We start from the raw sequence: 13148 nt of genomic DNA on the forward strand, positions 1-13148 counted from the left end.
CTGTAGTTTGCTTGTCAGCAATGCACATTTTATTAATTCCCAGCCCAAGTAGAGCTGCTGTGTTAGTATGGGTAGGTATTGGCAAAAAAGTCAACAGAGTTTTCTAGAAGGATGGTTTTGGGCAACGTCTACAATACCTTAGATCTTATTTCAAAAAGTTTATCGTCATCTACCATTAGTCCTTCAAGTTAGTTTTAAGTGGAAACATTGTACAGCCCTGCCTTCCAGATAGTTCCACGTGGATAACATCAGTAGATTGGGAGGCAAAGCGACAGACAGCCTTGTTCTATTGCAATGCTTCATGTGCAAGGGAAGCCGGGCCTGATTCTGACTCTAAGTGTCCTACCCCCAGGCTAAGCACTCCCTCTCTCTGTGTGTCTGTGTGTGTCTGCGTTTCCTAGGTATTCTCCGGGATCTTCACAGCTGAGATGGTCTTAAAGATCATCGCTCTGGACCCCTACTACTATTTCCAGCAAGGTTGGAACATCTTTGACAGCATCATCGTGTGCCTCAGCCTCATGGAGCTGGGCCTGTCCGACGTGGAAGGACTGTCTGTTCTCCGATCCTTCAGACTGGTATTTAAGCATTAAGCATGTCGCCTCTCCGGCCTATCTGTCTCTCTGTGTGCTGTCTGTGTGTTAGTAGATGATGGTTGTCTGGATGTAAGTGTTGCTGGCTGCACTGTTTGACAGTGTGACTGGTTAGCTCGCTCTCCCGATGCTAATGTACGAATACTGTAAGTCCCCCTAACTGTGAGCTTGGCAAGTCCTTCTCAACAGTTACTTAGAGGCTATTCCTATTGACGAACATTTAAGGTGAGGCAGCGCGATGAGATTTAAATGTACATTAATGTACATAAACTTTTCAATTTACATGACACTATTGCTCTGCAACTCCAAATGTACAGTAAATACCAGTATCACAGTAGCCACTAGCCAGTAAGCTTGCAAACTATTCAACAATGCGAGCAACTTTTCCTCTAAAACATATTAGATATACTCTTGAATAATGTAACCAAATCATATTACACTCTTAAATAATGCAACAATTCACAAGCATGTGCTGACCGTTAAAGGGTTTATTTTCTTGTTCGTACACACAATAACACCACTATCTATGCTAGCTAGTAATGTTAGCATATCAAACATGAACGTTTTTCCCCTCTCATACGATTATATAAAAATATAGTTTCAGCATATTAAAGATACCTTAGAACAAACCAGGTTTCATTTTATCAATATCATGGAAGTCATTATATGAGGTAAACGCAAAATCTCGACTGAAAACGTTGATAATTTCCCTGATGAGTTGATCAGCTTCTTGTTGCATTCTTCGTGCCTAGATGGTGGCTCACCATCTTTGAGCTTCCCTTTCTTAAAGCTACGGAGACAATTTCAGAATGTAACAGGCTGTAACTGCAATTTCAGGTGAAAACTCAATAAAAATAGGTTGAAAATATAATGAAAAGGTCTATACATTTAAGCTGTTTCAAAAACACTGCTCTGCTATTAGTATTTTTACTGTACGAATGTTGGGCTCAACGAGACAATTCTGTTTACACTGCCCTGCTTAGAGGGGGGCAACTGTCGGGCAAATGTTGTGTGTGACCTCTGGAGGTAGCATTCGAGACGTGAGAAATACGCAAGTTTACATTACAGTTATGTCTCTCGAGAATTGATACCTCTCGAGAATCTCTTGAAATTCTCCTTAATTCTCGACAATGAGAATAGACCCTAAACCAGCCTGATTGAGTTAACCCCTTCTTAGTACATAATCTCCATTGACACAATTATTTGAATTGTAGCCAGTAGCCACTTCTTTATTTTGAATAGACATTTATTCACTTTAAAGGTTTAAACTTAAAGATGAGAATAGGATAAAGTCAAATAAATAACAACATGGAAGAATACATTGATAACTTATAGATAACATTAATTTCTAAAACACACATACTGACCATGTCTCAGATAACGAACAAACAGCAGGTCTCACTATACCACCCCCCCCCCCCTCCCCCCTCCCACAGCTGAGGGTGTTCAAGTTGGCCAAGTCATGGCCCACCCTCAACACGCTCATCAAGATCATCGGCAACTCAGTGGGCGCCCTGGGAAACCTGACCCTGGTGCTAGCCATCATAGTCTTCATCTTTGCCGTGGTGGGCATGCAGCTGTTCGGCAAGAACTACCAGGACTGCGTGTGTAAGATCTCCAAGGACTGTACGCTGCCGCGCTGGCACATGAAGGACTTCTTCCACTCGTTCCTCATTGTGTTCCGGGTGCTGTGCGGCGAGTGGATCGAGACCATGTGGGACTGTATGGAGGTGGCAGGGCAGCCTCTCTGCCTACTGGTCTTCATGCAGGTCATGGTGATCGGGAACCTGGTGGTAAGTCATTCTTCCACTCTCACTCTTGGGTAGTGTGGGCAGTAAGGTTTATGTTTTGGTTGCTGTTGACGAAAAACTGCTTTTCAGACTGAAACTATAATTTTGACTTTTGCATGCACCACTAAAGTGTGTGTGGCCTCTATATTTTGTGTAATTTCAGTGCTTAGAGGCTACTCAAATTTAAAATCAACGTGTGTAATCCTGTCTTAAAATTGTGAAATTAGGAATCAAATGTATTAAGCTGAACATTTCCCTCTGCTATTTGACCCTGTAAAAGGTTGCCCCCCCCCCCCCCCCCCTTACGTCAACTTAGCTCAGTTTTGAGCAGGACACAAGCATGGTTCATTCATGTCTGTCACGAGCCCACTGTGGTGGTGGGGGTTTGCTGGGAGAAGGGATGGTGTGGGGGGTGAGTTCCTCCTCTAGCTCTCTGCCCTTCCACTTTACCCCCTTCCTGCCAATGGCCTCCATATCTGCCATGATTGGAGCTTTTGGCAGGGTGGGCAGTGGTATATGGGGATTTATGTGGGTGGGAGGAGATGGGGGGCGAGCTAATCTCCATGAATTGTTTTGGTAGTGGAATGACAACATGACCCTGATGGTGGCCCTCGTTGTACGCCCCACCGTCCACCACTTTAGCCTTGTTAGCCTTGGCAAAAAGAACACACAGGGACGAATTGTTGGAATGTCACACAGTTCTGTTTTGGGACCGTTTTGTGTCCGTTAGAAATGGATCGAGTTTTACGGTCCTGCTCCCTATAGATTCTACAGATGTAACGGGTCCCCCTAGGCATGTATAGTAATTAAAAGACGCCCTTAACATCCTATATCATTTTAGAATGAAGCTGTTTATTGATTAGTTCAAGACTGGTAGTGTTGAACTGTGGGCCAGGTCAGGTGGTCAGCTGGTGAAACTAACCGTGATAATGAAGGAAACAGGGTCCTGGGCCCCAGTTGGTCTAGATACCGTTTGTCAAAGAAACCTATGCAGTGTTTTTGAGCTGTGTTGCATGGTTGCATGTCATGACACTTCAGTAGTTTTGCTAGGTTATGGGGATATTTGCACACTTCCAAGACTGTCTTCCTTGTCTGTATTTCTGCTCTCACACACACACACGCATGCATGCACGCGCACACACACACACACACACACACACACACACACACACACTTTGTCCTGGCAGACATAATGCCATGTCCTTAAGGCTGTCAGGGGTGAGGGGTTTTCCACACTAACTGACACGTAGACACATGCTGTAGTTTACACTGGCATTGTTGGGCAGCACGATGACATACTGAGGGTTACTGCATAAGTCTCCTTACTGTATGTGTTAGGGATGTTGAAATACAAAATGTCTCATGATTCCTGTGCGGGAGGGGAACCTACATTCTTGCCACTGCCGGTGCCCTACCCCAACCCACTGAGCAACTTAATTAGAGACTGAATGGGTAGAGGAGCTCTACTATATGGAGTGGTACTCAGCCTTGCCAGTAACACTCTCTACACACAGTATCATCTCTGTCCTTCACTACATGCGCCAGTACTGTTCTAATCCGCGGGGCAGACAAGCGATGAAGTCGCAATTACCCAGCCTGCCCCAGCTAAATACATCCGCTAATATTATCTTTCTCTGCAGGGTCGCCCCAGTCCCTCAGTCAAGTCAGTCAAGTCAGTGCCTGTCATTTGCTTACACACTTGTGTTAGAGGCCTCCTCCCTCTCCTCCTCTCTCTCCCTCCTCCTCTTCCTCTTCCCCATCCTCTTCTCTCCCTCCTCCATCCCTGCTCCTACCCCCCTCCTTCCCCCTCCACCTCCTCTTCTCTCTCTCTCTCTCCTTCTGCGTCCCCTGTCTTATTTATTTTGGCTGAGCAGTCAAAGGAAGTCGGTTGAGACTGAAATCTGCCTGGGCTGTGAGATGTCGTGTTGTGTAAAATAACATGGCTGCTGAATGTCTGATGTGGGACGGCGTGTTAACGGATCCAGATGCATGACTAAGCATTATTATGATTGCATAGCATCGTGGGATAAATAGGGGAGAAACATTTTATACTTAATTAAGTGATAATGCCCTCAAAGCCGGTGTTTGGAGAATATTTTCGCACGGGTGTTATTAGCATCTCGGGCCGGCAAACCGTGCCAATATATCTTCTAAACACCAGCTTTGAGGGCATTGTCGCTTTTATACAATGGGTTACCAACATATTCAAATAATGATTGACATATTTTCATAACAAACTTTCTTTTGATGAATTTATTCATACTAAGTTATCCTTCCACGAGATATAGTCCCGACACAAATCTAGGGTTGCTACCAAGCTGTCTGGATCATTCATTCTATCGGTTAGGTTGCCAGAGATGCGACCCAGTCTTGAAGGCTTTTTGTTCTAAATCTATGGACTCAACCCAGTCGTTCGTTCTAAATGTTTTGTTGCCATGCTGCCTGGCAACATTATTTTCCCTTGCTTGCTAGCTAGCCAACAACGGCTTACAGTCAGGTCAAACAGTGCAGCCAAAATAACAGCAAAGTAGCTGCATTTGCGATTGTTTAAGCTGTTTTCTAGTGACATTTATTTGGATATTTCGCCTGGGCTGTGTGTGTGTGTCGGACCATGGACAAGACCTGCATGGGTCTGGGTCAGGTTGCTCTTAATCTTTAAGCCTGGCTGGGTCATGGCATCATTGCCAATCAGGTGCATCCCTTCATAGCAGCAGTGTATCCATCTGCAAATTGATTTTTTCAGCAGGATAATGCCCCATACCACAAGGCTAGGATTGTCCAGGAATGGTTCCACAAACATGACAGTGAATTCAGTTTACTGCAGTGGCCTGCCCAGTCACCAGATCTCAATCCAATTGAGCATCTGTGGGATGAGATGGAACGAGCTATTTGGAGTAGAGATAATGTTGCAAGGGTCAAATTTCAAGTGTTTAAGTTTAAGTTCAGGCATTAACTCCACGTTTTTATGGTTAGGGTTAAGTTTAGGCATTAACTCCAAATGGTTAACGTAAGGGTTAAGGTTTGGGATAGGCTTAAAACAAAAATCTCAAAAACAACTTTCTATTGCTGGATTTGAACTTGTAACCTTTGAAATCAGAGGCAGATGCTTACGTCCATCCCTTTCCACAATGCCCTAGCAAAACCAAAACCTACATGAAGGTAACAATGCTCACTGTTGCCCCTAGTGGCCGATTTCCATGTCATCTCCCGACGTCGATACTGACTTGTATCACAGGTGACCTGGCTGCTACTTTATGTATGTGTGTGACTCCAGTGTCTCTTTTTAAAGCTCCATGTCAGGTGGTGCCCTTCCATTGGACCATTGCACTGTTTAACTTAAGCATGCCAGGTGTTAATACCTAGGCACAACTGGCAGCAGTTAGCACCTCACTAACTGTGTAACAACCAGGAGCCTGCTACAGTACACCGCTCTCGTTCCAAATTCCTTTATTCCTTTACACGCAAGCCTCCGATGGTAATAGTTTCAGGGGATTTGTTGTTGTTGTTGTTGTTGTGTTTTGATCCAAGCAGAATATAATAGAGTAGAAAAAGCCCTCACCAAGTAATTACCAAATTTTAATTAGAATTTAACTACTGTGAGAATGTACTGCCAGTGTAGTCTCACTATAGTCTAATCAAATAACACAGTGGTTTAATGAATACTACCAAATAAAGCATTGAAATTCATTGGCGAAAGGTATTTGAATAACTTTGATCCTGAATCATGTGTCTCAAATCATTCCATAGGCTAGCCACAGGCTAAGACTGGTTCTCACTGTAACGGTAGGATTCATAGTAGAACTAGTCCTGTTTTGAGGAGGTTTTGGATAGAAAGGGTTCTGTTAATCAGTGAGAATGTGGGCCACACTGTCCTGAGGCTTATGCCTTCCACCATTCATGTGATTTATCCACACAAAAATGCTCTCATTTTGCATGGATGGGCAATGTAACCACGCAGGGTGTGAAGGTTAGTGTGTGCGCGGGTGTGCGTGCGTGCGCTTGGGTGTGCGTGCGTGTGCATTTGGTTGCAGTTTCATATTCAGTTGCCATAACAGTCTTTGCTTGGATACAGACGACAGGGTTTCTGACTATTTTTTGGACTCGGGAGCAGCTTTAAATGTCAAGTCAAATGTCAAACGTCAAACGTTATCAAACACAATATTGAGATTTAGTTTGGCAAGATATCCTAAAATGTCTGTGGTCAAAGGTATTGGTTGGTCGTATTGGCTAGACAGTGTCTGGACGTAGAGGACTATGTATGAGTTGATGAAATACCAATCAACAGTGCATGAAAGTCAACCCTTTTGGTATTTTGCCCTTGACATTTTGCTGTTTCTCCTCTCTGTCAAGATGCCACTAGCCATCGAGAGAGTGGGAGGCATGAAAACAATATTTGCTCCAGTTCTGTTGGTTTAAGGCTTTATATAATATAAATAAGAGAACACAAAAGGCTTTTTCTATGTTGACAAAGGGTGAGATATTTGTGTGTGTGTGTGTGTGTGTGTGTGTGTGTGTGTGTGCTGGGCCTGTAGAGACAATGGTCTATTTATAGTGAGTAGTCAACTCATGTTGCTCCCCACCTAGAGCCAGGGGAGGTATTCAGCTATTTAGCTATGCAGAACAGATGACACTATGACCCCAGAGCTACCTGCTCAGTGAGCTCATACTAATCTGACCTCATCCAAGATGGCCGCCCAGGCTTCAGAGTAGGTGGAAGTTGCCCTTAGTTGCCTGACCACTGATACACTGTCAGATATTTGTTATTCCCATAATGGTAAAGGTTGAGAGTAGAGTAATATGACTCTAGACCTGTGGTAATAGGAGCATCTTCTACATTGAGCGCTTGCTTCACTATACATTGATGTACTTGGTGAAGGTAAACAGACAGTTGAGAATGAGAGTGGGACAGGGAGAGGTGGAGGGGTGAGGACTGGCGAAGTGTATGGGATATTATTAAAGCGCTAATTAAATGTCCCCGTCTGCGTCTAATAAGGGTTAGGACGTAAATCTCCTGAAGGCCTGGACCCAGGTGGTGGCTGTGGTGGCTGGGACTGTGGTGGTGGCTGGGACTGTGGTGGTGGCTGGGTCTTAATACTAATACGGTATTATAATACCCACTGGGTGCTGCAGACTGGACACTAATGAACACGGATCAATACATGTTCACCTATTTTTAGGTCTTAGAACGCACGTGTGTATCGGTGGGTGTTGGCGGAGGTGATGGTGGGGGAGGATGTGAGGTTGTGCCTGTGTGTAACCTCTTGAGGTTGAGAACCTCTTTGTCAAGAGAGAGCTAGCATTTTACACATAATACGTGTCAAATCCCCGGAATTGTATTTGGTTTAATTAATTACAAAGAACTCAAAGAAAATGTTGAATCTTGAAAAACAAAACAGCACTGTTTAATGAAAGCTTAAAATAAAGCTTTAAGGCGAAAATGTCTTGCTTATAATTATGATGTCTGTGACTAAACAAGTAAAATGTCAGTCCTGTGTCTAAACAGGTAAAATGTCAGTCCTGTGACTAAACAGGTAAAATGTCAGTCCTGTGACTAAACAGGTTCAACCCAGAGTCATCCGTGAGGTAAGCAGCGCATCGTCACTCTTTCATATTGGCTAGGTTCACTCGGGTTGCGCAAGGCAACCTTTCCTACCCCCCCCCCCCCCCCCCACACACACACACACATACACCACACACACACTAAACATGCTGTACACACACACACATACACAAACACACACAGCACACACGCCTGTGTGTGTGACCATCAAGGCCTTGTGTGCCCTGTATCTCGGAGCAGACACGGATGCCCTAGGCGCCCTGAGTCACATTGCTCCAGAGTCGGTGTGGACTGGAGACACAAGTGTGTGTAATGCAATAAGCATTGCATGAATGATATAGCAAGAACATGACCACAATATCCAGAGGGATGTGTCCCAAAAAAGGATGGGATATGGTTAGTACTGTGACACACACATTATTCACTGTCATGTGGCCTGAACTATAATGATATGACAATGTTCATGTTTTCTGTTATGAAAAGTTTTTATGTTATGACTTTGTTTGAGCTCATTGAGCTCACTGATTATTCTAAATAAAATTATGGAGAGTTGTTTCAGTCTTTGAGAGAGAGAGAGAGAGAGAGAGAGAGAGAGAGAGAGAGAGAGAGAGAGAGAGAGAGAGAGAGAACTGACAAGAGGGCTAGTGAGCTTTAGCTTGGTAGCTTGTTACTCAACAGATGGCCAATTTTGAGCAACATCGATACAACAGAAAGATACAAGTCATGTCTTTATAGTCAGACAACCTTAAATATTCTGCCTTGGTAAATCAGGGTTTATTTAAGGTCTTTCTAACATATATTTCTAACATGATCCAGTCAAAGTGTTTTGTGGTGGGGAAGCATGACTGCACGCTGTGATGAGCGAATTAGTTCAGGTGATATTTATGCTGCTCTGAGTCTCAGAGAGGGAAGCAGACAGGCCCTGGGTCTCAGAGAGGGAAGTAGGGAGGCCCTGGGTCTCAGAGAGGGAAGCAGGGAGGCCCTGGGTCTCAGAGAGGGAAGCATGGAGGCCCTGGGTCTCAGAGAGGGAAGCAGGGAGGCCCTGGGTCTCAGAGAGGGTAGCAGGCAGGCCCTGGGTCTCAGATAGGGAAGCAGGGAGGCCCTGGGTCTCAGATAGGGAAGCAGGGAGGCCCTGGGTCTCAGAGAGGGAAGCAGGGAGGCCCTGGGTCTCAGAGAGGGAAGCAGGGAGGCCCTGGGTCTCAGAGAGGGAAGCAGGGAGGCCCTGGGTCTCAGAGAGGGAAGCAGGGAGGCCCTGGGTCTCAGAGAGGGTAGCAGGCAGGCATGGGGCTACACTCTTAGAAAAAAGGGTTCCAGGTAAGGTCTCCCCATAGGAGAACCCTTTGAAAAACCATTTTTGGTTCCAATTAGAACACTTTTAGTTCCAGGGAAAACCCCTTTGGGTTGAATGTAGAACTCTTTCCACAGAGTTCTACCTGGAACCAAAAAGGGTTCTACCCAAAAAGGGTTATCCTATGGGGACAGCCAAAGAACCCTCTTAGGTTCTAGCCAGCACTTTTTTCTAAGAGTGTTGACTGCTGCTTCCTTAGGGAGCTATGGGGCTACACTGCTGCCTTGTCGTTCAGGCCTCAGCACCTCCAAGGCCTCGAAGGCTACCACAACATGTCTATTTTCTCTGTATTCTTGCCTAGTCCTGAGCTAACCTCTTGTGATGCACGGTCCTTGCTTGGTTCGTTCTGTTTCTTTGCCCCAATACAGCAAGTAAGTGGTTTGGTTTGAGCCCCAGTTTGTTGTTATACAGAATGTTTTAGGGTCTATATGAGAGTATCCATGTAGCTAATCCAAACTTTTTTGTGTCGGGCAGGGACGGACTGGCCATCTGGCATTTCTGGTAAATGCTAGATGGGCTGGTCCATTTTTAGCCCAGTGAGCCTGTCTAACTATTTTATAAAAATTTTTGCACAATTATCATTATTTAGCTAATAATGGGGGCCTCAAGAAAAAAATGGGTGTCACGCCCTGACTCAGGGGACTCTTTATATGTTGAGTCAGGGTGTGGTTTTCCATGTTGTGTATATCTATGTGTATGTTCTAGTATGTGTAGATCTATGTTGGCCGGTGTGGTTCCCAATCAGAGGCAGCTGTCACTCGTCTCTGATTGGGGATCATAGTTAGGCAGCCTATTGGCACTCGTTAGTTGTGGGATCTTGTTCCGTGGGTAGGCTTGTTTTGTGTGTAGCCTTAGGACTTCACGTTTCGTTGGTTTGTTGTTTTGTCGTGTGTTTATCATTTAAATAAACATGTACGCATTTCACGCTGCGCCTTGGTCTGACCCGTCCTTAAACGAACGTGACAATGGGCCAGTGTGTTAGAAATGCAAGTCCACCCCTGGCGTCAGGGACCCCTTTTGTGATAGCAAATTCATCAGGGACCCCCTCATAATATCAGAATACAACTCCTACTTAAAGAAAATTCCACCCAAAAACGATCTTTTGGTATTTGTTTCATTAGTCCATTGCTGACAAGTAAAACATTTGGGGACTATGTCAACAATGGACTAATGAAACAAATACCGAAATATAGTTTTTGGGTGGAGTTTTCCTTTAAGAGTGCCATACAAATAGCATACAAGCAGTTTTACTATTACTTCTGCAGTGTAAAGGCCCCTCTCAAATCTTTTTTTTTAGCGGTTTTAAAGCTAATTCTGTGCAATTCTATACATTTGGCTATGGGCCAGAGAGAAAATGTTGCAGTTTTGGAGCTTAAATTACAGTGCATTTATGTTCAAAACAACATTTCTGGGGAATACCATTGTGTTGTACCACTTTGGGAACTGATGATCTAGAGCAAATGCCGGACCCGATCTAAACTAATTGGTACTAAATGAGTTGGGCTCAGGTGGGATGAATGCATCACAGTTTCCGTGCCTTACCCCGGTGTTCTGTGAGCGTTTGTGGGTTGAGGTCTTCATTTGGCGATATTGCCTCTGGTCTCGAACAGTGTCAGGGGTCCAAGGTTGCAGGCTGGGGAAAGGGGAAGGGCACCGTTCATATTGAAAATGTCAAGTTTCAGGTTTTAATGTGACGTGCACAAGTACAGTGAAATGCCTTTCTTGCAAGCTCTAAACCCAGCAATGCAGTAATCAATATCAATGTAGTACTAAAAATAATATAAGGTAGAACAAACACACACAATAAATAAAAAGAAGACATAAGAAGAACACAAGAAGTAAGTAAGCTATATACAGGGTCAGTTCCAATACCATACTTACAATGTGCAGGGATACTGGAGTGATAGAGGTAGATACAGTATGTCTAGGGGTAAGGTGACTAGGCATCAGGATTTATGATAAACAGAGTAGCAGCAGCATATATGATGATTGTATGTGAGTGTGTGTGTGTGTGTAGAGTCAGTATAAATGTTATGTGTGTGTGAGAAAATTAAGTGTGTGTGTGTGCGTGCGCGTGTGTGTTGGAGTGTCAGTGTGCGTTAGTGTGTAGAGTCCTGTGAGTATGCATAGAGACAGTGCAAAATATACAAGAGTCAATCGCTTGCCGTGAAGAAGCAAAGAGAACAGTCTATGGGTTGGGTGGCTGGAGTCTTAACAATTTTCTGGGCCTTCCTTTTACACCGCCTGATATAGAGGTCCTGGATGGCAGGGAACTCGACGTAAGTGATGTACTGGGCTGTCCGCACCACCCTCTGTAGTGCCATGCGATCAAGGGCGGTGCTGTTGCCATACCAAGCAGTGATGCAGCCAGTCAAGATGCTCTCAATGGTGCAGCTGTATTACTTTTTGAGGATTTGAGGGACTATGCCAAACCTTTTCAACCTCCTGAGGGGGAAGAGGCGCTGTCGCGCCTTCTTCACGACTGTGCATGTGTGTGGACCATTTTAAGTCCTTATTGATGTGGACACCGAGAAACTTGAAGCTCCCGACCCATTCCACTGCAGCCCTGTCAATGTGGATGGGGGCGTGCTCGCCCTACCAGTTTCCTGTAGTCCACGATCAGCTCCTTGGTCTTACTGACGTTGAGGGAGAGGTTGTTGTCCTGGCACCACACTAATATAATATGCATGTAAATCTCTCATGACTCAAAGTGGAGGAGAGATTGACTTCTTCACTACTTGTTTTTGTAAGAAGTGTTGACATGCTGAATGCACCGAGGTATCTGTTTAATCAACTAGCACACAGCTCGGACACCCATGCATACTCCATAAAACATGACACCAGAGGTCTCTTCACAATCCCCAAGTCCAGAACAGACTATGGGAGGCGCACAGACCTACATAGAGCCATGACTACATGGAACACTATTCCACATCAGGTAACTAATGCAAGCAGTACAATTAGATTTAACAAACAGATAAAAATACACCTTATGGAACAGCAGGGACTGTGAAGAGACACACACAGGCACAGACACACATACACATGATAAGACACACACACTACACACACGTACACATGGATTTTGTATTGTAGATATTAGGTAGTAGAGTAGTGGCCTGAGGGAACACACTTAATGTGTTGTTAAAAGTCTTATGAAACATAATGTCATGTAATATTTTAAATTGTATATAACTGCCTTAATGTTGCTGGACCCCAGGAAGAGTAGCTGCTGCCTTGGCAGGACCTAATGGGGATCCTTAATAAATACAAATACAAATACACTGCCAGGTCACTGACCTCCTCCCTGTAGGCTTTCTCATCAGCAAACTTGATAATGGTGTTGGAGTCATGCGTGTTGTGGGTAAACAGGAAGTACAGGAGGGGGGTAAGCAAAGCCCCTGTGGGGCCCCCGTGTTGAGGGTCAGCGTGGCGGAGGTGATGTTGCCTACCCTCAACGACTGGGGTCGGCCTGTCAGGAAGTCCAGGATCCAGTTGCAGAGGGAGGTGTTCGGTCCCAGGGTCCTATGCTTGGTGACGAGCTTGGAGGGGACTATGGTGTTGAACACTGAACTGTAGTCAATGAACAGCATTCTCACATAGGTACAGTGGCTTGCGAAAGTATTCACCCCCCTTGGCATTTTTCCTATTTTGTTGCCTTACAACATGGAATTAAAATGGATTGTTTGTATCATTTGATTTACACAACATGCCTACCACTTTGAAGATGCAAAATATTTTTTATTATGAAACAAACAAGAAATAAGACAAAAAAACAGAACTTGAGCGTGCATAACTATTCACCCCCCCCCCCCAAGTCAATACTTTGTAGAGCCACCTTTGCAGCAATTACAGCTGCA

At 44.7% G+C, this 13148-nt stretch overlaps 1 protein-coding gene across 1 annotated transcript in view; it reads left to right on the top strand.

The window, feature by feature from the left end:
• LOC311100152 (sodium channel protein type 2 subunit alpha-like) overlaps positions 1 to 13148 on the top strand; it is a 156785-nt gene that overhangs the window by 74507 nt on the left and 69130 nt on the right. The window contains exons 12-13 of the mRNA XM_084140932.1: positions 402 to 575; positions 2027 to 2383. Coding sequence (XP_083997058.1) covers positions 402 to 575; positions 2027 to 2383 — 531 coding nt within the window. The remainder of the gene's footprint in view (positions 1 to 401; positions 576 to 2026; positions 2384 to 13148) is intronic.

The sequence above is a fragment of the Coregonus lavaretus genome (genome assembly GCF_964263955.1).
Source record: "Coregonus lavaretus genome assembly, chromosome: 2".
NCBI classification, from domain to species: Eukaryota; Metazoa; Chordata; class Actinopteri; order Salmoniformes; family Salmonidae; genus Coregonus; species Coregonus lavaretus.